The following is a 22,990-nucleotide window of genomic DNA, read 5'->3' as shown; positions in this document are numbered from 1 at the left end:
CCAAGTAAAAAAGTTCATGGTGACGGCCCTCAAGATCCCGACGGAGACTGTCAACAACATCACCTTTCACCGCGTCCACAGGCTCGGACCCCGAGGAGGTCAGCGTCCTCGTCCGATTATCGCCAAATTTGAACATTATCAGCAGAAAATGCTCGTTAAGAGTAAAGGACGAGAGCTAAAAGGCACTTCGTTTGGTATGAACGATCAGTTCCCCAGGGAAATCAACGAGAGGCGGAAAGTGTTATATCCCATTTTAAAAGAGCACAGGCAGAAGGGAAATAGGACCTCTCTTGTGGTCGACAAATTATACATAGATGGGCAGCTGTTCCGCCACTCTACCACCACCCCATGGCTCTTCTAAGTGAGATAAGTGCCCCTAAAACCACAAAACAAAGTAGAACCATAGCTTAATTGTATTATAAAAGGAATAAAAAAAAAAAAAGACCAAAAGATGCGTGTATGCATATATGTATATATATATATATATATATATATATAAATGTATATATATATTGGGGCTGCACTATTCTTGAAATAAATAAATAAATATATGTATGTATATTTCATTCAAAATGATACTCTGACACATTTCTCCTGCAACAGATAATTAAGCATTCCTGCGATTGCAATGCAATTAATCATGCGGCCCTGGTATATATGTATGTATGTCTATATGCAGATGAATATGTATGTACATGTGGATATATATGTATATATAACGAACACAACACTGACTTAGTGAAAAGGAAAAAAAAGGAAAAAACTTCACATACTCCACCCAGTATTCTCCCTTTCCTTCTCTATTTTTTTTCCCTCCTTCATTCTTGTCACAAAATTGAAAACAGATATTTTTCTCCTACAAGAAACCCACTTGCTAAAGTCAGAAGAAAAATCTCTTAAAGATCAATTTTTTTAATCAAATTTTTTCATCCTGCTATAACAACAGACAAAGAGGTGTCTCTATCATGGTTCACAAGAGACAACCATTTACTTTAAACAGCACGGTAACAGACCCAGAAGGCCGCTACATCATTATTCAGGCAACAATCTTTAACAAATTATATACAATTGTTAATCTGTATGCCCCTAATAATGATGATCCAGCCTTCTTTCACACAATCTTCTCTCTACTATCTAACCTGTCAGACAGCTCGACAACTATAATTGCGGAGACTTTAACACAGTCCTAAATGGTTCATTAGACCGATCTAGTAACTCAGTACACACAAAGCAATCACAATCGGCTAAGGTAATACAGGAATATATGGATGATTTTGGGCTTGGCGATGGCTGGAGACTCAAATACCCATCGAAGAGGGAATATACTTTCTTCTCTCCTGTGCATCGCTCATTTTCAAGAATTGACTTTTTTCTCTTAAATAACTCCATTTCACAAAAAATTACCACAAAAATACACCCGATCATTATCAGCGACCATGCACCAATATCACTCAATCTGCAAATAGAAACCACCCATAAACGGCCCCCAACATGGCGCTTTAATATCTCTTTACTTAAAGACCCAGACTTTGACAAAATGGTGAGACAGGAGTGGGCAAACTTTCTTGAAGACAATGACTCTCCAAATTTATCTCCATCTTTAATATGGGAAACTGGGAAGGCAGTAATCAGAGGAAAAATTATATCATACTTCTCCTACAAGAAGAATCAGGAATTGCAATCAGAAAAAAACATTGAGGAAAAAATTAAACAACTAACACAGGAATATGCAAACAATCCAAGTGATCAAGTATGGACCCAATTACAGTGTACAAAATCGCAACTGGACAATATTCTATCAAAGAAAAATGAATTTATCATACAGCAACTAAGATATAATGATTTTGAACACAGTAACAAATCAGGAAAATTTTTGGCTAATCAGCTCCAACGCAATAAAGAAAAATCTCTGATACCAACAATCCAGGGGCCGTCCAGAAATTACACACAATCTCCTCAGGAGATCAATCAGATTTTCTATTCTTTCTACCATAACTTATATTCAACAGTAAACAATCCAAACCCAGAAGATATTCAGGCTTTTCTCGATAACCTAAATTTACCTCAGTTATCCACGGAACACAGAAATATGTTAGACGCCCCCCTGACTATTAATGACCTGCAGAGTGCATTAGACAAAATGCCAACAGGTAAGGCTCCAGGTCCAGACGGCTTTCCTGCCGAATTTATAAAACATTTCTGGACAATATTAGCACCACTTTTCATCAGGACAGTGACAGAGATCAAAAAGAACGGAGGTATAAGACCTCACATGAATACAGCAGCAATCAAATTATTACTAAAGCCAGACAAAGACCCCACACTTCCTTCTAGCTACCGTCCTCTATCACTAATCAACAGCGATATCAAAATTATCTCAAAGGCACTTGCTTCTAGACTGGAGAAAATAATCGCATCAATAATTCATAATGATCAAACGGGCTTCATTAATGGCAGACACACATAATGTCAGAAGAGTTCTTAATCTGATAAGTAAAGTACAACGCGTACAACGCGTACAAAAGCAATTATTCTGTCACTTGATGTAGAAAAAGCCTTCGACAAGGTCAACTGGTCCTTCCTATTTGCCACCCTGAGTGGATTTGGCTTTGGAGAGTCATTTATCCAGTGGGTATCAGCCTTATATAATTCCCCTAAGGCCACAGTCACCACCAACGGGATCACATCTAAAAGCTTCATTTTGCAGAGAGGAACCAGACAAGGGTGCCCACTCTCACCTCTACTGTTTGCAATATTCATCGAACCACTGGCCACGGCAGTCCGTCAGAACAGCAAGATCACAGGTATCCATTCTGCCAATTCAGAGCATAAAATTAATCTATATGCCGATGACATTTTACTTTATCTACAAGAACTGAAATCGTCTTTACATGAAGTATTTAATCTCATAACAAATTTTTCTAAACTTTTGGACTACTCCATCAACTGGTCCAAATCGACAATACTGCCAATAACGGAGTACTCTTGGAATCCTGCAGACCAAAAATGTTCTCTCCCTGTGGGCAACATAAGATATCTTGGCATAAATATTTCACCCAAACTATCAGACCTGGTCCACTTGAACTTTAGCCCGCTGCTAGATAAGATCTGTGGTGACCTGAAGCGCTGGAATAATCTTCCCATCTCCCTCCTGAGACGAATAGCCACAGTTAAAATGAAAATTCTACCCCAAATTAACTATTTTTTTCCCATGATTCCATTCACACCCATCGAAATGGTTCCTGTCATTAGATTCTGCAATTATAAAATTCTACTCAAAGAACAAAACAGCAAAAATTAGCCTAAGCACCCTTCAGAAAAACAAATTGGAAGGGGGACTGGACGCTCCTAACTTTAAACATTACTATTTAGCGAACCAGCTACAATACCTTGGTTGAAATGGTTATATCCTAACGAAGACTACAACTTCTGGCTTGAACTAGAACAGGCGGACTGCAACAGTATAAAACTCTCTGACCTCCCGTTTATCACCACTACACTCAGACGTCATAACTGTTTTAAGAACTCAATGATTGCTTCCACCTTATCAGCCTGGTGGAAAACACTAGAAATCACAAACTCTCCGATATGCTCTCTCCAATTTGGCACAACCATTTTGAAATTAACAAAAGACCTTTCCATTTTAGCACATGGGAGATGAAGGAGTAACTCATCTCCATCACCTTTTCCAAGACAATATACTTATGACATACACAAACTTATTTCAAACTTTTGAAATAAGAAATGGAAATTTTCTACAATATTTACAATTGATAAAAACAATCAAGAGGAGAATTCCAGCGCCTCAGGACACTTTGCAGCCACCAGAATTTGTCAAACATATTACAAAGCTTTCTCCGAGTAATAAGAAGAACCTTTCTAAGATTTATAAATTACTGTCCAGTTCTATACATTTACCAATTTTAAAATGGGAAAAAGAGCTGGGTGTATCACCGGACCCTGACTTCTGGACTCAGATATGCAAAAATACATTTAAGATGACAAGACACACTAATATACAACTTATCCAATTTAAAGTACTCCACAGAACACACATCACCCAACAAAAGATGAATAGAATGGGCTTTAGTCAATCTGACACATGCACTCAGTGTACTCAGAACACTGCTGACACCTACTTTCATGCACTCTGGTTATGTTCACCCATCCAGCACTTTTGGTCAACAGTCACTCAAAAACTCCATTTTGGACTGCAGGATCCCATTATCTCCCAACCTGTGCTTAATTGGTGACCTGATGACAATTGACCTCCCAAACAGCCACTGCAACTCTCTTCTTGTAGCTCTCGCCATCGCCAAGAAAACAATCCTAGTCAATTGGAAAGATAAACAGACCCTCAACATCAACCATTGGCTGAATCTCCTTGTAGAACATATTTTGCTGGAGAAAATATCTGCTGGCCACAGAAACCAATTAACATACTTTACAGAAAAATGGTCACCATTTATTCACTCACTAAACATGTCTGTATAGTGCCACTCAGCCTGTGAGCATATGCCACCTGTACATATAAATATTACAACTCAAGAAAGACTGTTGTGTAATATGTAACGGGTTTCTGTTAATGATGTAACCCCTAATCCCTCTATCTCTCTCACCACAATATACCACAGCGGTTCATCAGAACTCAAGGTCTTAAGTATGTGTTAGGTGCACCTTCTCCCCCTTGAATCCGGGCCTGCTCCCTGGCTCTCTGGGGGATCGCGGGGCCGGGCGGTTTCCCCTGAGGACGGGTGCGTCTGGACTGCTCGCTCTGTGTGCCTGGGGGGGGCGGGGTCTCCTCATGCTCCCTGGGCCTGGGGCGGCGTGGCCGGCCCCCCTGGGGGGCTGTTTCCGCCCCTGGTGGTGCGGGGTGGGTGCCCCCCCCCTTCGCTCCGCTCCCGCCCTTCCCCCTCCCTCCTCCCTCCCCCCTCTCCCCGTCCCTCCCTGCTCCTCTCTCCCGGCCTCCTGCCCCGCCTGTCTGGGACGTGTCTCTGGCTCTCTGGGGGTGCCAGGTCCCTGGGCCTGCGTGGTGTCCTGCGGCCTCTGCGGCTCCCTGGTCTTGGTGTCTGGGTGCTCCTGCGGTCTTGGGGTGCCATACCGGCCCCCTTCCCCCGCAGGGCTGGCCCTGGACCCTGGTGATGGTTTTCATAAACACATTGGGAGGGTTCAAATACACGCATGCATGTTTGATACTTCAGCTCCGTGACGCATCGCAAAGAACCGATGGGATCACTCCAAAGGGGCCCACTTGCGTCTCAAATCTACCACACCGCACTGGCAAATCTTCTCTACAATCGGGCTTTCCCCCTCCACCAAGACTCTCACATTTTTGGTGTTCAGTATAGACTTCTCTTTTGTTTTTGTTTTTCAGTACAGTATAGTAGACATGTATATGTTTATTTTTGATAATCTGCATGGAGCACAACCACCTCAAGGCCATAATACATCAGCTACACTACCTGTTTCTCCTCTGTTTTTTTGTTTGTTTGTTTATTTGTTTGTTTGTTTTTCCTCCTTCTTCTCCGCATGCACTGTCACTATACAACTCAGGACTTAAGCTCCTGCCCCCTCCCCCTTGCTTGTTTCCTTACTTACCCCTTGACACACTTTGGTGTATCACGGCCCTCTCTGACTCATATTAGAAAGTTTTTCCAATAAAGCCTGTTAGGCTAGTCTCCAGGGAGGGTGGGTGACGGTCACAACCACGCATTATGGGTATAAAATACTTGACTGCAAGATTAACAGTGTATCAATCTCCACAAGAAGCTTACACCCTTTTGTGGCACTAAGCTATGAAGACCAATGCAGACAAGTTGTGAAAAAAAAAAAAAAAAAAAAAAAAATAGACAAGAGGATTATCATCCCAGCGATATGATGGAGTTCAGGATGGAATGCCGATGCCAGGAGCGGGTGAGACTCAATGCTGGCGCAGTTCCTTCAGTGCACAGAGGCTTTATCAAGTCCACCATCAGCAGCAGCTTCTGGCCGGCATAATGGCCACGGATCCTTCAGAGATTCAGCTAGACGAAAACGTGAGCTGTGCACCGTAAGTATTGTTTTCTAACGTTTGCTAACTTCCACATTAGTCATAATAATGATTTTAAATAATGCGACTCAACGTGTGATACGTGTTGATTGTTGTAAGGCAACTTAGCTAGCTTGTAAATCTGTTAGCTAGCATTAGCAATGCATTTTATTAATATAGTGTACTGTTTACTTATGAGAAGGCATACTTGGTAACCTCAGTTTGCTAACATTAGAACCCTGAAGTCTAGTTACAGCTCAGTGACTTTGTTTGCACATCTAGTACATTTGTAATTTATTTTCATGTGGTGTAATGTTGGTGTGTTATAAGGATATGGGAGATACTACAGATGCACCTACAGCCAGTGCTGCAGAGCATGTAGACCCAGAGGAAGAGGCCTTCTCCACTGGTTCCTCAACCATCTGTGTTTCACTTTGGCTCACAGTGTAATCTCAAGCCTTTACATTGTTCATCAGGTAGTGTAACATTACTCGTATATCTAGAATTAGCTGTGCATGCCACACAGCTATTTACATAATGTAGGAGGGCAAAATATTAGAAAGACCTCTTAGTATGATGCAGGCTGGTACAACTCCAACACTATGACCTCCATAATTAACATATAATTGAACTAACACAGCTCAGACCAAATGTCAACAAACATTGAACATTATAAGCTTCATGAATGCAGATTTTGTGACAGAGCTGTTGTATTAGATGGCATTAGATTGTACAGGTGTACCTATTAAAGTGGACACTGAATGTATGATGTTGCACAATTATATAAGGTAAACCTTTTTTTTTATCCTGTCCAGGTACAGCCCAAGATGGTCAGTGTGGGGACTCAAACAGAAAGGTTTGAGAAACGAACATCAACTCCACTGGCCAGTCCTGTACACAGCAATGATGAATCCTCCTCTGTTTTCATGGATGAAGCTGGTGATATATCATGGATCCCAGAGGAGGAAATGAGTGAGTCATCTGACGAGGAACTGTCAAAAGAGCCACCTCAAGAACTTCCCCATGACCTCAAGTAAGACTTCTTCTTTTAATTTAGATTAGATAGATTATGTGTCACCAAATTGTGTCATCGTCAGAAATAATAACTTTTTCTTTTTTTTTTTTCTTGGATTAGGCCCTTGTTCACATGATCACTCCCTCAGCCCCTATGTAAGGGCAGGCTAAGTGCTTGAGCAAGAACTGTCGTGCTATGGACAAATTGCTCGGGTGCACACACAAGGCTGTGGCAAATCAAGCCAAACTCGCTAATACAGTGGCCATTTTGTCCTGTCATGTGCCCATCTGTCCCATCGGTTAAAGGATGGCACTGGAGGCCCCGACTTGGCAGAAGAGCTCATTGCAGCTTTCACGTTCTTGGCAGTGACGGCCAAAAAGCAGGGTACCGCTGCAGGCAGGTCTCTGTCCTCCCTGTGGGTGGCTAGAGGCCACCTGTATCTGTCCCAGTCACAGCTGCCACAGGCAGATCGTGAGGGGCTGCTGAAGTTGCCTTTGGACCCCTCAGCCATGATTGGGCCCAAGCTGATTAAACAGGCCCAGGAAAACCGTAAATGTGCACGAGAGTTGTCAACAGGGTTCCTGCGTGGCAGGGGTAGGCAGCAGAGTGGGAGGCCTCCAGGCCAGACCAGGCATTTTGGGGACAAGGGGATCTCAGGCCCCAGCTGGAGGCTTTCCGTAAGCAGAAGAGCAAGGCCAAGGGCCAGCAGGGATGGGGCAAGGCCAGACGTGGTTTTAAGAAGCCCCAGGGGTCCTCTAAGGGCCCCCCTGCTTTCTGATTTCACCGGGTGCCAGGCCAGCCAGGACACCTTGTCAGCCCATCATGAGGCCTGGTTGGCACTGGGGGCAGATCCTTGGGTGGTGTCCACCATGACTCAGGGCTACCGCCTGCAATTTGCTCGCAGGCCTCCTGTGACAGTGTTGTCCACCTTTACTATAGTGGCGGACCCTCAACAGGTGGAAGCCCTGCGGAACGAGCTCACTACTACTACTACTACTCACTAGAAAGAGGCCATAAGAGAGGTGGAACCTGGGAACCGTCAGGCAGGTTTTTTCTCCCGCTACTTTCTGACTCCAAAGCGGGATGGGGGGATTCGTCCTATTCTGGATCTCAGGGGGCTGAACAAGTTTCTTCGCTCCCTGCGATGCAAAACGTTGACCATTCCCAGGGTGAAGCAGGCCATCAATGCAGGGGATTGGTTCGCAACCATCGACCTGCAGGATGCATACTTCCAGATACCAATCTGGGAGAGGCACCGGTGCTTCCTGCGGTTCGGGTTCGAGGGCAGAATTTTCGAATTTCGGGTTCTGTCTTTCGGCATTTCACTGGCTCCCTGGACATTCACCTGTTGTGTGGATGCAGTCCTGGCCCCACTGAAGTGTCAGGGTCTGAAGATTTTCAATTACCTCGACGACTGGCTGATTTGTGCGGAGTCAGAAGCCTTATGTCAACAGCATGTTACCATGATGTTGGCCCACATACAGAACCTGGGGTTGCATCTGAACAAGAAGAAGAGCTGTCTTCAGCCTTCCCAGGTGACAACCTTTCTGGGCATGATTTTGGACTCCAGGAGTTGCACAGTTGTGCTGACTCCAGAGAGACAGCAGTCCCTCAACACCTGCCTCAGTCATTTTCAGCTGCAGTCCCAGGTCGAGTGGGGCTCTGCATGCGGCTACTGGGCTTGATGTCTGCCATGGTGCAGGTAGTTCCTCTTGCCCTACTGCACATGCGAACAGTCCAACAGTGCCTGTTGGGCTTGGGTCTGAGTCCACAGGGACCCTGTCATGCCAAGGGGGTGGTATCCAGGGGCCTCTACAGGGCCCTCAGCTGGTGGAGAACCCCGACCAATACAGGCTCGAGCAGTGTGCTAGGACCAGTGATCTATCGCCAATTGGTATTCACAGACGCATCCCAGGATGGATGGGGTGCAGTTCACGAAGGCTGTGGGATCAACGGTCACTGGGAAGACAAATGACGGCCCCAGCATATAAATATCTTGAAAATGAGGGCAGTGTTTTTGGCACTTTTTGCCAAAGCTGAGAGGTCACCATGTGATCGTCAGGACCGACAGCACCACAGCGGCATCATACATCAACAGGCAGGGGGGGCTTGGCCTCCCCAGTCCTGTGCAAGCTGGCAACTCAACTGTGGCTGTGGGCCCACCCTCACTTTTGCTCTCTCAGGGCCGTTCTTGTGCCGGGACCAATGAATACGGCAGCAGACATCATGTCAAGAGGGGGCCCGAACCCGGGGGAATGGAGGCTCCATCCCCAGGTGGTCGAACAGATCTGGAGTCGCTTCGACAGAGCAGAGGTAGACTTATTCGCCACCAGGGAGTCGACGCATTATCGCCTGTTCTTCTCCCTCAGGAATGACTACCCTCCTCTGGGATGGGATGCTATGGCTCACCCTTGGCCTCAGGGTCAGCTGTATGCTTTTCCCCCCTTCACTCTTCTCCAGGCCCTTCTACGGAGGGTTCAGGTGGAGGGGGTGAGTCTGATCCTGGTAGCTACTCTGTGGCCCCACACGCCGTGGTTCTCAATGATCCCGCCTCTGCGTCTTCCGGTGCGACGGGACCTTCTGTCTCAGAACTTCAGGCACTGTCAGTGCACAAGGACTGTTGCGGGTTCTTGCCGGAGGGATCTGGAGTGGTTCTTCGCCCCAATCCATTGTTCCTTCTGAAGGTGCTGTCTAATGTCCACCTGTCATAGTCAGTTGACCTTAGGGCACTCTTGGATGGGGAGGGCCAAGAGTTTCTGCTGTGCCCAGTCAGGGCACTGTCGGAGTACATTCAGTGCACTCAGGGGATCAGATCCACTGATCAGTTGTTTGTGTGCTTCAGCCCCAGCAAAAGGGGTAGGCCCCTGTCCAAGTCCAGGCTGTCCCACTGGGTGGTTGACACTATACGGGAAGCGTATGTGCTGGAGGGTGTACCCGCGCCCCCATTAGTTCGGGCACACTCTACACAGAGTGTGTCTACCTCATGGGCTTTGTGGCGGGGCGCATCTCTTACCACCATTTGTGCAGCAGCTACCTGGTCGGCACCATCAACCTTCACCAGGTTTTATCGCCTGAATGTGGCTGCTAGTCCCTCCTTGGGGGAACGGGTGCTGGGGGCCGCTCAGTTTTAGCCTTGTGTGAAGTCTCCTGCTCAGCATCTCGCGGGCTGGTTGGAAGGAGGCGGGATGCTCTGTGTAGCCTCTAGATATGTTGGTTGGCCCTAGCGTCTGCAGGGCCTTGGGTTGGTTCAGTGCCTTGCGGACCACCTTATGTAGCCGTTCCACCCTTTGGGTATGCCCTAGCGTCTTGCGGGGCATGATCCAACTGGTGTGTAAATAGTGTATATTTGTATATAGTTCGTTTGTTACACACTGGGTGTTGGGTGTGGGGTGCACGTCTCCTCACGGGGTGTCTTAAAGAGGCTCCCCTACCAATTAGAGATAATTGGTTTCCGGTGGAGAAGCCGGTTCTGAAACAATAGAGAATGTTACGGTTACACACAGTATAACCATGGTTCCCTGAGTGAAGAAGCTGCTTCTCCAGCCTCTAGGCCGCTCAGCGACTGGTTTCGATCAAACTATCACTGGGTTCACGCCTCCACAGGTGCTTTATAGTCGCACCTTGTGGGCGGGGCTGGGCAGGCTGGTGTGTCTTAAAGACTTAACTCCATCAGACTGACCTCAGTGAGATCAGGGAACCATGGTTACACTGTGTGTAACCGTAATGATATGTACACACACAAAATCTTGGCACTGACAATATTTACAGCTAAAACTACATTTTCTTATGATTAATGTGTCCCACGCTTTAGGTTGCTAAGTGGGTGCGGGAGGAGTTGTGTCCAAAAGGAACAAGCCATTTCTTCAACATTTGGCATATTGGTAAAAGTATGTGTCTTGATAAAGGTAATTTTGTTTAGGTTGGCTGTTGTTTATCATTACATTTTCTTTTTTAACATTGTGTGTTTCTGTTCTGAAACAGTGTGAGGCCAGCTGTTATTACTGGACTACTACTACTGCTGGACTACTACTACTGGACTGCAGCTTCCACTCCTAATGGAGATCCAGATGTGATGGAGGCCAAGTGGAAAAGCATGGTCAACCATGTTCAGGACATTCATGAACATGACACTCCTGCGTTTCCCTGCTGTGCTCATCCACCTCTGGAGGGAGAAGCAAGGAACAAGGAGTGGCTGGAACCAGGTACAACATACCGTTTACAGTATGTGGCTGAAAATGTTTAATGATAAATCTTCAATGTGCTTGGTTTATTTTGGTTCTACCAATATATAACTCAGAGTGTGCTAAGAATTGCTTGTGTTGTTATGTTATAAAGGAGAATATCTGTTTTTTCAGACCAACAGCTTTTTTCGAGATAAAGAGTAAAAAAATCATGAACAATCACACCTGATTGTGATCATACAAGCATGCCTTATCATCAGAACAAAATATGTGTTTATATAGGATCAGCTCTATCAATTAAACTGGAGAGTGTAACTACTAGAACAGCACTGGTGAAGGATGTTCGGCAGTTGTCCCCACAGCATCAGACCTTTTCTCTCAGTGCAACCATAAATGACAGCAAAACGAAGTACAGTAGATGCTCACACTGAGCTGAAATGAAACAAGTTCACATAAATTAGGTAAAAAACATAAATAAACAGGCCCTACTGCATTTTGCTGTCATTTATGGTCGCGCTGAGTTTCTGTCCTCGGAGCTGAGTGCTCCATTATGCTCCACTGAGCGAAGCAGAGGAAAGACAATTAACCAGGTTGAGTTGACAAGCTCAAGCACTCGCACTTTACTGTAAGTGCAATAAAAGCTTTGTGAGTAAAAAGCAAGTAAGAGTAATTTAATCTACGCAAAATATGGATAGACGACAAGGCGGGGGGCTTTAAAATTGCAGTGTTACGATAGTAGAGGCTCAGTGGTCGATGACTGTCAGCCATCAGCGATGGACAATGGCATCACCCATATTACGTATTAAAATTCAACAGTATACATGCTGCACTCAAAAATTACCCTAAAGTTGAGTCATTGCCACTCGAAATAGTTTGAACAAAAAACATTACAACCTACATGGAGATACAAATTATTGAAGGGCTATTGTATTTGATTAAATGAGTTTTAGCTTGGTGTACTGAATAAACGGGGAACTAGTATTTATTTAGTTTTCAATATTCTGTCCTGTCAGTGGATAATGGCACTTTTTAGTCGCAGTGTTGCTTCAACACACTTCAGAAGAAAAATGAGGTTTTACAAATTTTCTAGATGTTATTTTTACTGGGAACTGCCCATTGGTTCGACAGCCCATTGGTTCGACATCCCATTGTTCCGACCACATTAAACTCATTGTTCCGAAGTCCGTTCCGAAATCATCATGATGCCCTGTGGTTAAGGTCTGGTTAGGTTTAGGCACAAAAACCACATGGTTAGGGTCAGGAAAAGATCATGGTGTGGGTTAAAATGAAAAAGAAAGTGACAAACACGTAAGCGCCGCAAGCCGTTCAGCACCGCGGACAGTCGGACTAACGGGATGTCGAACCAATGGGCTGTCGAACCAATGACATGGACCCATTTTTACTTCTGGGTTTATTCACGTGTACAACTTGTGATGGGCACATTCTTCTTTTTCTACAGGCTTCTCTTGGCAGCTCTGCATTTCAACAGCAATGGCAGCAGAAAAGTTGCTCGAACCAGTGATGGTGAGGTATGTTATTCGGTTGGCTACCCAAGGTTCTGCAAAGGTGGCTGGGTAATCCGTCCTGTCAAGGAGAAGCCATCATGCAGTTAGCAGTTTCAGTCAGTCCCTAAATATTATTTATTATGTGAGTCAGTCCAAGTGAACAGTAATGGCAATGACTGCGATGTAAACATTTGTTTCCTTCCTCTGTTACGCATGGGCCCTCATGGTGTCTCTGAGAGTGGGACACTGCAGGTCACCAAAGGCTCTACGAGAGTACAGTGCTGTCTTGTCTTCCACTACACCTGACCCCCTTTCCAGATCCTTCCAAAAGATCACCAAGGATGAGGCAGTTGGCCTGTATCTTGCACAGCATTCACGATTTAACACAGGACATTAGTGTGAAACCAGCACAGGTGTTGCAGTTTGAATGACTCATTCTTTGCTTTGTTTTTCAAGTTTTCTCAGTGTTGCAAGAAAGCATTTTTGACCTTTTTTACTGTTTATTTATGCTTATTATACTGAAATACACATATCTCATGACTTTCTTTATGTGTATTTTGATGTAGATCCAAATGCACATTAAAACATTTTCTATCAATGTAATATCTAATTGAGAACTGAGACGGCTTTAGTTGGAAGTATGCACTCTGAGTGCTTTCTAGTTTTAAATGAGTCAGTTGGCATATTTTTTCTATTTTTCTCATTTTTTCTTTTAAAAAGTTCGAAATTTGTGTTTTGAGTTTTGGTTGTTTTACAGAATGTGCCTTATTTTCTTATCTGCAATTCATGAACAAATAAATACATTAATATAAATACATTAATAGTTTATATCTATATCTGTCTATCTATATCTGTGTATAGGCTAGATAGATAGATAGATATAGATATAAACTATTAATGTGTGTGTTATTAGCCTTAGGCTGCTGTGCATGCAGGCCAAATTATTAATGCAGATCTGTTTGATATCTGATCTAAATTTCATAAAAAGTTTTTATACAGTAAGACACTTGTGATTTTTTTTTTTTTATTGATTGTCACCCAAATGAGGCCATTCAAAGCCTTTGTATATTCCTCCTTCATCTGGAAATTGTCTTCTGATGGCTGACACAACACAGGAAGGTAAGGGCTTTCTTATGTGCCTGCCCAGAATGCCATAGGCCCAGCGGACAACTTGCCTGTAAGCTGTATAGCGGTATTGCCTGGGGATAGGGACACAATATCAATATTGATGTCTTATTATTAATGTCATCAAAAAGTGTAATACAGGTAGTGATGACCTAAATATGGGCAACTTGTAACAGAGAAACAAAATTATTCAGATTGTTTTAATATTGTCTCCAATTTGCACATCTACATATAAATACTTAGCTGTACTGTTTACTATTATTATTCTATTTCAAATAGGTAAAATCAATTTAACATAAAAGGTCAAGTATATGACTTAAAAGCAATGACTTCTAGGTTTAGAAATCTGCTGAACACTCAGCATCAATATCTACTTCATTATCTTTTTCCACAAGGCTATTATTCTAATTGTATAGAAAATCAGACAATTGAAAAAACTCAACAGAGTAATAGATTATTTTTGCCCTAACATACTCGTGTCTGCTGGCCTAGAGAGGGCCATGCTCCTGCCTGAAGCTCATGTAGGCTATCTGGAGCACAAATGGATTCAGACAGCTTGCTTCAAAGCCTGGGTGCAGTGTCAGGCATGATATATCGGGTCTCCTCAGCTGAGGCCATTGGCTGGCATTTCCCACACAAGCACCTATCAAACAAAGTGTTTATCAGGAAGCTGTTCATCTCTTTACCCCTTCTCTCTCTCTCTCTCTCTCTCTCTCTCTCCTGCGGTAACGGTAAAGCACTATACAACGTAGTGTGGAGTTATATTATACAGTGCAAAATACGACTGATAAAAGCTCATTAGTTTCTGTTATGGGTAAGTATCAATACTCCTGCTGGTATTACACAATCATTACTAGTTATAGCCTAATATGTGACAGCAAACTTTACAGTGTTATGATGTGACCACAGCATTAGATAACGCTTGCTAACGTTCATAGATCTGTTCTTAGTCTCTTTGACACCTAACAGGCTCATAATTGTAAGGCTGTGGTCCGTCATATTCGTATGAATACACATTTGCAACCTCTTCAGTGTCACAACAAGCATTAATATCCATTATTTTCCTGTTGTTCAAATTGACTGCGCTCCCTAACCTGGAAATCCAGATGCCCCACCCCTAGCAAATTTGAATTTGCACTGCACGGGAATCTGGCCCTGACAAGCAGAGCCCGCTGAATCGCCGATCGGACCAATCAGAGCAGTCTATCTGACAGAGGCGGGCTCTGGGCAGGCGCAACATGATGATGACAGTGCTGCGCCGTAGGAGTCGAAAAGTAAACTGCCAAAATGTAGCTGCCGAAGGACCGCATCCATCCAGTTTAGCTTTGGAAGAAACGCTAAGCCAACTACACTTATCTTTTTCCTTGAGAGAGGAACAGAAGACTGCCCTAGAAGCCTTTGTTTCCAGGAAGGACGTTTTTGCTGTCTTGCTGACGGGATACGGCAAAAGCATAATTTATCAGTTAGCTCCACTGTTCGGCAAACAAATGGAGCTTAGTGCAACAAATACGTCACCTTGATTTTTTGCTCTGATTGGCTATAGTGCTATCCAATTGCGTGCGGCGGCATTTCAAATGCCTCAGTTAGTGCTGCCCCTTGGGTAGGAAGGGTGTATCAGTGAGGGCCAGACTCAAAATCTTTCTAGATTTGAATCAGGTTAACTCGTATTGCAGCGGTGCCTGGATAGTGTGACGTGTGTGGTTGTGCTGCTGCCGTGGTCCTGCCAGATGCCTCCTGCTGCTGCTGTTAGCATTAGTCATACTTCTACTGTTATTATATACACATGATTATTGTCACATATGTATACTATCAGATATTAATATATATTTTCAACATATTGTACCACAGTAGCCAGAACTATAATTATAATATTATTACTTTCATTAATGTTGTTGTAAGCTACTGTCATTACCGTCTGTCCTGCATCTCTCTCTCTCTCTCTCTCTCTCTCTCTCTCTGTCTCTCTTTCTGTCTCATTGTGTCATACGGATTACTGTTAATTTATTATGCTGATCTGTTCTGTACGACATCTATTGCATGTCTGTCCGTCCTGGAAGAGGGATCCCTCCTCAGTTGCTCTTCCTGAGGTGTCTACCGTTTTTCCCCCCGTTAAAGGTTTTTTTTGGGGGGAGTTTTTCCTTATCCGCTGTGAAGGTCCTAAGGACTAGGGATGTAACTATTACCGATATTACGATAAATTTCGGTTAATTTTTACACGGTAAGAATGACCGTTTATGTTTAAATTAATTGCATTATCGCGGTGGATTATCAGGATATGCAATAACAGCCTCATTCAGGTCTCACGATGCAGGCGCTGCGTGAATGCGTAGCATGTGTAAACACAAAGAATGAAAACATGGCGGAAGTGGCACTCAGGACATTTTTCCCCCAACTAAACGCACAGAGTCTGAGGTCTGAGCGTACTTTGGGTTTCTGAAGAATGTCGAGGGACAGCTGGTGGAGGACAACTATCCTGTGTGCAGAACATGCAGAAAGAAAGTTGCTGCGAAGGGTAGCAACACTACAAATCTGCTGCTTATCTCTGTGACCATCATCCACAGCTTTACAGCCAGCAAGTTATGCTATGCTAACATCAGTTATTGTGTGAGGGACTTCGGTTTTACTAAGATTGTCATAATGTGTAACTCTCAACGTATGCGGGACATTTGAGCTGTATCTGTCCTCCTTAACAGCGACTAGGTTTTCCATTTTCGTTTAAGACACTTAGGAGCTAATACTAGCTGATTAGCTAATAGCCGTATTAGCAGCTATGTTGCTAACGTTAAGTGTTTCAAAACGAAACGGAGCTGAAAACACTGAGCATAGTTGAGATCAACTATGATTGAATCACTGTGATTATGGTTATTGTATGACGAACTAGAATCGATATAGACGGCCAGTTATGCTTTCTCGACATAAGCTCAAGGAAACAACATAAAACGCTGCCGTGTTAACCTTTGACCGTGAGCATGCATTCCTTTCGTCATACAGGTAATCCTCTGACTCACATGCACACTTCTAATGTGTGAATTATTCTGAGTAATGATGACCATTGCCCTTAGGGGTTTTTTTTGGTTTCTCCTGCACATTTGTGATATCTATTCTATATATTGTATGTCTTTTGTTCTACTCTTGCATTGTTTTGTTTTATATATATTTTTCCTCTCGTGCTAATAAATAAATAATTAATATATAAATTGTTTGCATATTTTGCTGACTTTTAAAATGCACCAGACAAATAAGCTTTGCTCCTGTAATGTGTTTACATATTTTGTTAATTTAAAATAAAATTTTCTGTTGCTTAATGTGAAAGTTTCATTTTAATATAAGATTTTGGCTGTTAACATTTTAGTATGATAAGGAAGTTACAAGATTTAATGAAGTTATTTAAATGTATCTATTTTTTGGACATTTTACAGCGCTTAAAAAAATATCCCAATATTATCGTTTACCGTGATAATTTGGTCACTATAATCGAGATATCAAATTTTTCATATCGTCACATCCCTACTAAGGACAGAGGTATGTCATACGCTGTAAAGCCCTGTGAGGCAAATTGTGATTTGTGATACTGGGCTTTATAAATAAAATTGATTGAATTGAATTGATTAATAAAGGTGGTCATTTTATTAACTTAAATACTGCTGGGTGGCTTATTGTAACCTGTAATAATATAACCTAGCAACAAATTTATATTATTGTACAGAAGTACTGTAACTAGTAGGCCAAACTAAATCTTTAAGATAAAAGTAGTGCAATAAAAGTGTAATATTCGCATCTGAGATAGTGGAGTAGATTAATAATGTAGCATAGAATGGAAATACTACTAGGTAAAGTACAAGCACCTCTAAACCTCTGTTAGTTTTTGTGTTTCTATGAGGGAAGCGCCATCTCATGGTGACACCTTGTAATTGAATAAATGGGCGTGTTACAGTGGAATCTAGGCACACCCCCAGAGAGGTGGGGGGGGAAGGTTTTTGGCTGGAAGTTGGCTGGAAGTTGGCAGGCATCCAGAAGGCGTGGGAAATTTGAAGTGGCTGCATCTGTGGGTGTAGGCGCCAGTGAGGAGGGGGATGGGACTTTGGAGGGAGGCAGAGTTGTGGATGTTCAAATTTTTTCTAAGTGCTGTGTGAAATGCAAGAGAGTTGCTTTAATAGGTAGTAATTAATAGGTATTGATGTGGTCAGCCCCGCTGAATCTCACTCCAAGGTTTTTTGAAAAGTTGGCAGTCCTGGGCAACCCACCATTTGATCTGCCAGTCCTAAGCGTGTGACGGTAACAGTATAGATGAGCGGTGGGCAGCGGGAATTAAGATTTCAGTTGAGCCACTGAGTGCGCAAGTCAGCTAATGAACTCTCTGACACAGAGACAGATACAGACACACAGACACAGACACACACAAACACACACACACACACACACACACACACACACACACACACACACACACACTCGTCTTCTCTACAAGCATTCTGAACCATCTCTGGCATCTCTGGCTGTGCAGAGCTCCTCAGCTTATTGGTTTTGGCTTGGAGGGAACATAATTGGGTTTCGCGGGGGAAATGACAGACTGTGGCTCCATGGGTTTGGCTCGGAGAGCAGCTCAGTGGCTGGAGAGTGGGACAGACTGCAACATTTTGTCTATCTTCCACTGGAGAGCTAAGCTGCTTGACTGAAGTGCTATGTGCACTACAAATCAAGACTGAGGAGGTGTTGGGGCAGTGTGTGGTAGTTTTGGTTGATAAAATACATTTTAAATAAAAGACTATGCTGGTTATTCACAACTACTGCTGGATTAAAGTGGTCCCTGGACAGCATATTTTATGCTTTAATATTAGCTTAAAGCCTTAATACACAAAACTATTTTAACCAAAGGGTAGTAAAGAGCTGAAAACTTATTTCATATACAGCAAATTTACACATTTTAATAAAGTATTTGAAATACCTCATTAAGTCTTTATAATCAACCAATATTAAAAGCTTTACTTGTGACTGCAAGTATGGAGCTTTTTATTGGAGGTCATTTCAATTATTTCCATAAAAATGATGAAAAATCATTCTCCATGCTAGCATGCTAGGGCTGCACGATATTGGAAAAAATTGACATTGCACTTTTTTTTTTTTTGGCAATATATATTGCGATATTAAAAATACAAGAATTTTCACCAGATGACTTAAAGTAAGAAAATTAAAAAATAGTGGTGGGGCTTTTACTCACCACAACAGCAGAGGCTACCAGCTTCATTTGGAACAGACTACATTATAAACAGGCCGTTATTTATTAATCCCTCTGTATCTTTATAGTTTTACTTTTTATCCGCTCCCGTTGCCTTGATAAATTTAATGTATCGCGCCGTCATTTCAAACTCAACACCTCCTGAATTTGTTTCAAATTAAAAGCCCCTTACAACCTAAGGAGAATCCCTCCATTTTCTAAATAGGCTTATATTGTGAAACATTTGTAGGAACTCGGTTGTGGAGGATTCATTAGTCTCTATATACAGACTCTACATTCAGTGAATGTAGAGTCTGTAGGCAAATCCCGGAGATCTTGCCTCCAGAAGAAGAGCGGAAGAGCCCTGGTTTCCAGTTGTAGGCTGTTTGTAGTCCACGTGATATTGACCAATCACGTTTGAGCTGGCTGCAGTTGTTGCCAGGTTAAACAGTCCGCGCGGTGAACTAACGAGGCGGAACATAACTGGCGTCACTACAAACTGAATTCATCGCAATGGTTCAGCATATTTACTTATATATAGACAGAAGTCGGAAATGGAAATTCACCTCCTTCGCCCAAATCAAACCGGAATGCCAAAAAATTGGGGGTCTGCCCCCAGAGGCTGTATCGCCGTCTGCCGGAAGTCAGACGCCAAATACAGCCAATGGGTTCTGAGAATGAGGATTCAGTAACTTGTATGTTTGCTTACGGTACTTCATATGTTGCTCCTGCCACCTGGTGGCGCTTTTTAGGTGACAACAACATTTCGGCTGGCACATGAACAGACACAGTGACTCCAATAATAGGACAAATAAAAATAGGACAAGAATAACCCGATGACATCACACACGTCGTGAAAGACGACCGGGGATAATTGGTGTGTACCACCGTGTAGGGTGTCATGTCTGTCAGCCAAGTCACGGCATGATTTTATGACTCCACAATTGTGTAATGTGACATAGTGACTTTCAGAACGGGCAGAAAGGTCATGTAGTGTGTACCAGGCATAAATCCTCCTTTACCGCTCCCTCTTGCATGTCGCTTATTTTCAGTGTGTGACTGCAGCGTGTGCATGAGAGGGGGAGGGGGTGCTGTTGTCAGAGAGGGAGAGGCAGTGAGAGAGGCAAGCGAAGCAGAGCTTCAGCGCTGCTTTTCCCGTGCGAAACAAAAGTTTACATGTTCTACAAAAAGAGAAAACATCGCATGTCTTGCGATGTGACTATCGCACATTGCGATGGCGATGTTCAAACGATATATCGTGCAGCCCTACTCCATGCTCCTTTGGCTGCACTCACCATACACAACTGATGAATGAAACCGATTGTTTTTTAAATGATTGTGTGTGTGTGTGTATTGTTGTAGTTTGTGCTGCAGAATGCTGGAGGAGAAAAGAGAATAGAATAGTATAGAATACCAGAATAGCTGCTCTAATTCATATTTTATTAACAGGAAAATTAAACTTAAGGTGCATGGACAGTGCTTTTAGTCACTGTGTCTCTGTTGGGGTGAATAGGTACCCTTTTCCTTCTTCTGTTTTAGCTTTTATTTAAAAGCCAACAGCAGAGATGACGGGCATTTTCAGTGCATGGTTGGGCCCTTAGAAGGACAGCTGGAATTTAACATGATGAATTTACCTGGAGTAATTTTATCTGATGGTTAGGTACAGCTGTGCTCTACAACAAGTGTATCTCTCCTTATTTGGTAGTGGTTTTACATAATCCTCTGAGAGATGTTCACTGTAAATGCCAAGTTGTCTCATTCTTGTGGGTCGAGTGTTGATGTCTATATTCAGTGCAGCCACAGCTGGTTTTGTTTCTTTGTTTGAACAGCCTGTTAACAGCCTACAAACATAATAAATCACAAATGTAATACAAATCTGCAGCTTTGAATGTAATAATCCTGCAAATGTAATAAATTTCCCACAAACGTAATAGCAGCTGCCTACTACAAACGTAACACACAATTTTCCGCAAATGTAATAACTACTACATTTGCAGGAAATTATTACATATGTGGGAAGGTGAAAATCTAAACTGTAATAACTTCCCACAAATGTAATATGAGACTGAATAATGATCTTAGTGGTTGTTGTTGTTTGTTTGTTTACTTATACACCTGCCAAAAGTGACAAGCAACCCGCAGGTTGGGTGGGGCGGGTCAGAAAGTGACAGAGCAGTGTTCTGAGTAAGTTAGAAATAACTTACAGAAACACACATACGCACACACACACACACACACACACACACACTGGTCATTCCTTGTCAGTTCACAGAAGTACTCTGTGGCAGCAAATATGTCATTTAATTGGATTTATTTTATTTTCTTCTGCCTCTTGTTAATACGGATTTCTCTGCAGCATCTGGCCTACAGTACCTGTTCAGAACCTCGGACAGCGGTGCTGCGGGATGGGTTGGCTCTCATAGGGGGTCAGGTGCATGTTGTAAGGTTTTAAAAACCATGGTTTACAATAACTTAATCCTCCTCCACTCAAAAATGTGTTTTCTTGTTGTTCCTACAGATGAATGTTTGAGCCTCACTGTGCAGAATGATGTATGTGCAGAGTTTGACATGGCTATGAGCCTATGTTGGTGGCTTATGTAGCCTATGTTTGAACCATTTAATTAAAATATGTCTGCATATCAAAAGTCAAAAACTTGAATATGTCATTCATTCTCTGAAATAATGAAAACATTTTTCAAGATTTAAGACTGGTCCGTGTACTTTTTGATAGTAACATGGACCAAGACTGTCTGAACACTGACAATTAAATGCAAATAATTAATGACTGGTGAACTTAAATTAATGTAGCCTATGTGAATGCAGGAAAGTGGGAATTGCCATGCAGGTAACTGAAAATTTTCCAGACAAAATGATACATTATGTTACATTACTTTAAATAAACAGCCTTTCAGTTAAGTGTAATGTAAGGTCTCATGCACTTATTATTTGAATATGAATTATTTGATAGTTGCCACAAATAAATGAATGTATGGGTATGCATCAAAATTCTACCAAAAAAAAAAACAAAGAAGACGCGCAGGCGATGGTCACTTCTCAGTGAATCAGTTCACCCGGTAAGGGAATTGCTCACAATTGTATACACAACACTTGATAAGTCTATATAGGCAAGAATCTAAAGGACAAGAATATGTGGGAAGAAAATGTCATTGCCTGTTGAAGACATTTAGTTAGCAACTTGTATAAGCTGCAGATTTTTAGTATTCGTGGTTTATTCATTCAATTAGATTCAAATTTGCTTTATTGGTGTAAATATCACAACAATCAACAATCAATTCAACAAAAATTAATGAATTTCATGAATTAAAACAAGAAAAGAGTAGCATAGTACTGTTAAAACTTGCTCTGTTTGTGGGCGTACATGTGTGTTCGAGTTATATTATTGTATGTGTGATTTTGTATATGTGAATAATAATAATGACTAAAATAATTGATTATTATCACAATTAAGTTTTTTTTGATGAAAATAAATGATAATTTAATCATTAAAGATTCCTTCAAGACATGTTTTAACGTATATAAATGTTTCTCTTTGAATAATAATGTATGATATAGTTTTTCCACAAAAAATTCAATTATCTTGTTAAAATCCTTAAAATGACATCTAAACCTTCTCCCTCATTAAAAATGCTAGAATCTATCAATATGCCAATTTTATTCTTCATCCCAAAGGTTTCACTGTTAAGTTCATTCTCAGTGTATGTGTACTGGAGGCTTCAAGTTTCCACATCACACTTGTGTAAGTTGAACATTGGACCATGACTGGCTTCTAAAATATTTGTGATGTCACAAATCATGCTTGTAGCCCTTCCAAAGAATGAACGACATATTCAAGTTTTTGGCTTTTGATATGCAGACATATTTTAATTAAATGGTTCAAACACAGGCTACATAAGCCACCAA

At 42.4% G+C, this 22,990-nt stretch overlaps 1 protein-coding gene across 1 annotated transcript in view; it reads right to left on the bottom strand.

Annotated features, from left to right (window-relative positions):
• Positions 1-22,990, bottom strand: part of afap1 (actin filament associated protein 1) — a 263,294-nt gene that overhangs the window by 110,144 nt on the left and 130,160 nt on the right. Inside the window, exon 7 of the mRNA XM_049568925.1 lies at positions 16,863-16,872. Within this exon, the coding sequence (XP_049424882.1) occupies positions 16,863-16,872 (10 nt within the window). The remainder of the gene's footprint in view (positions 1-16,862; positions 16,873-22,990) is intronic.

Source organism: Epinephelus fuscoguttatus, linkage group LG23 (genome assembly GCF_011397635.1).
Source record: "Epinephelus fuscoguttatus linkage group LG23, E.fuscoguttatus.final_Chr_v1".
Lineage (NCBI taxonomy): Eukaryota > Metazoa > Chordata > Actinopteri > Perciformes > Serranidae > Epinephelus > Epinephelus fuscoguttatus.
This window is presented reverse-complemented; position numbering and strand designations above follow the sequence as displayed.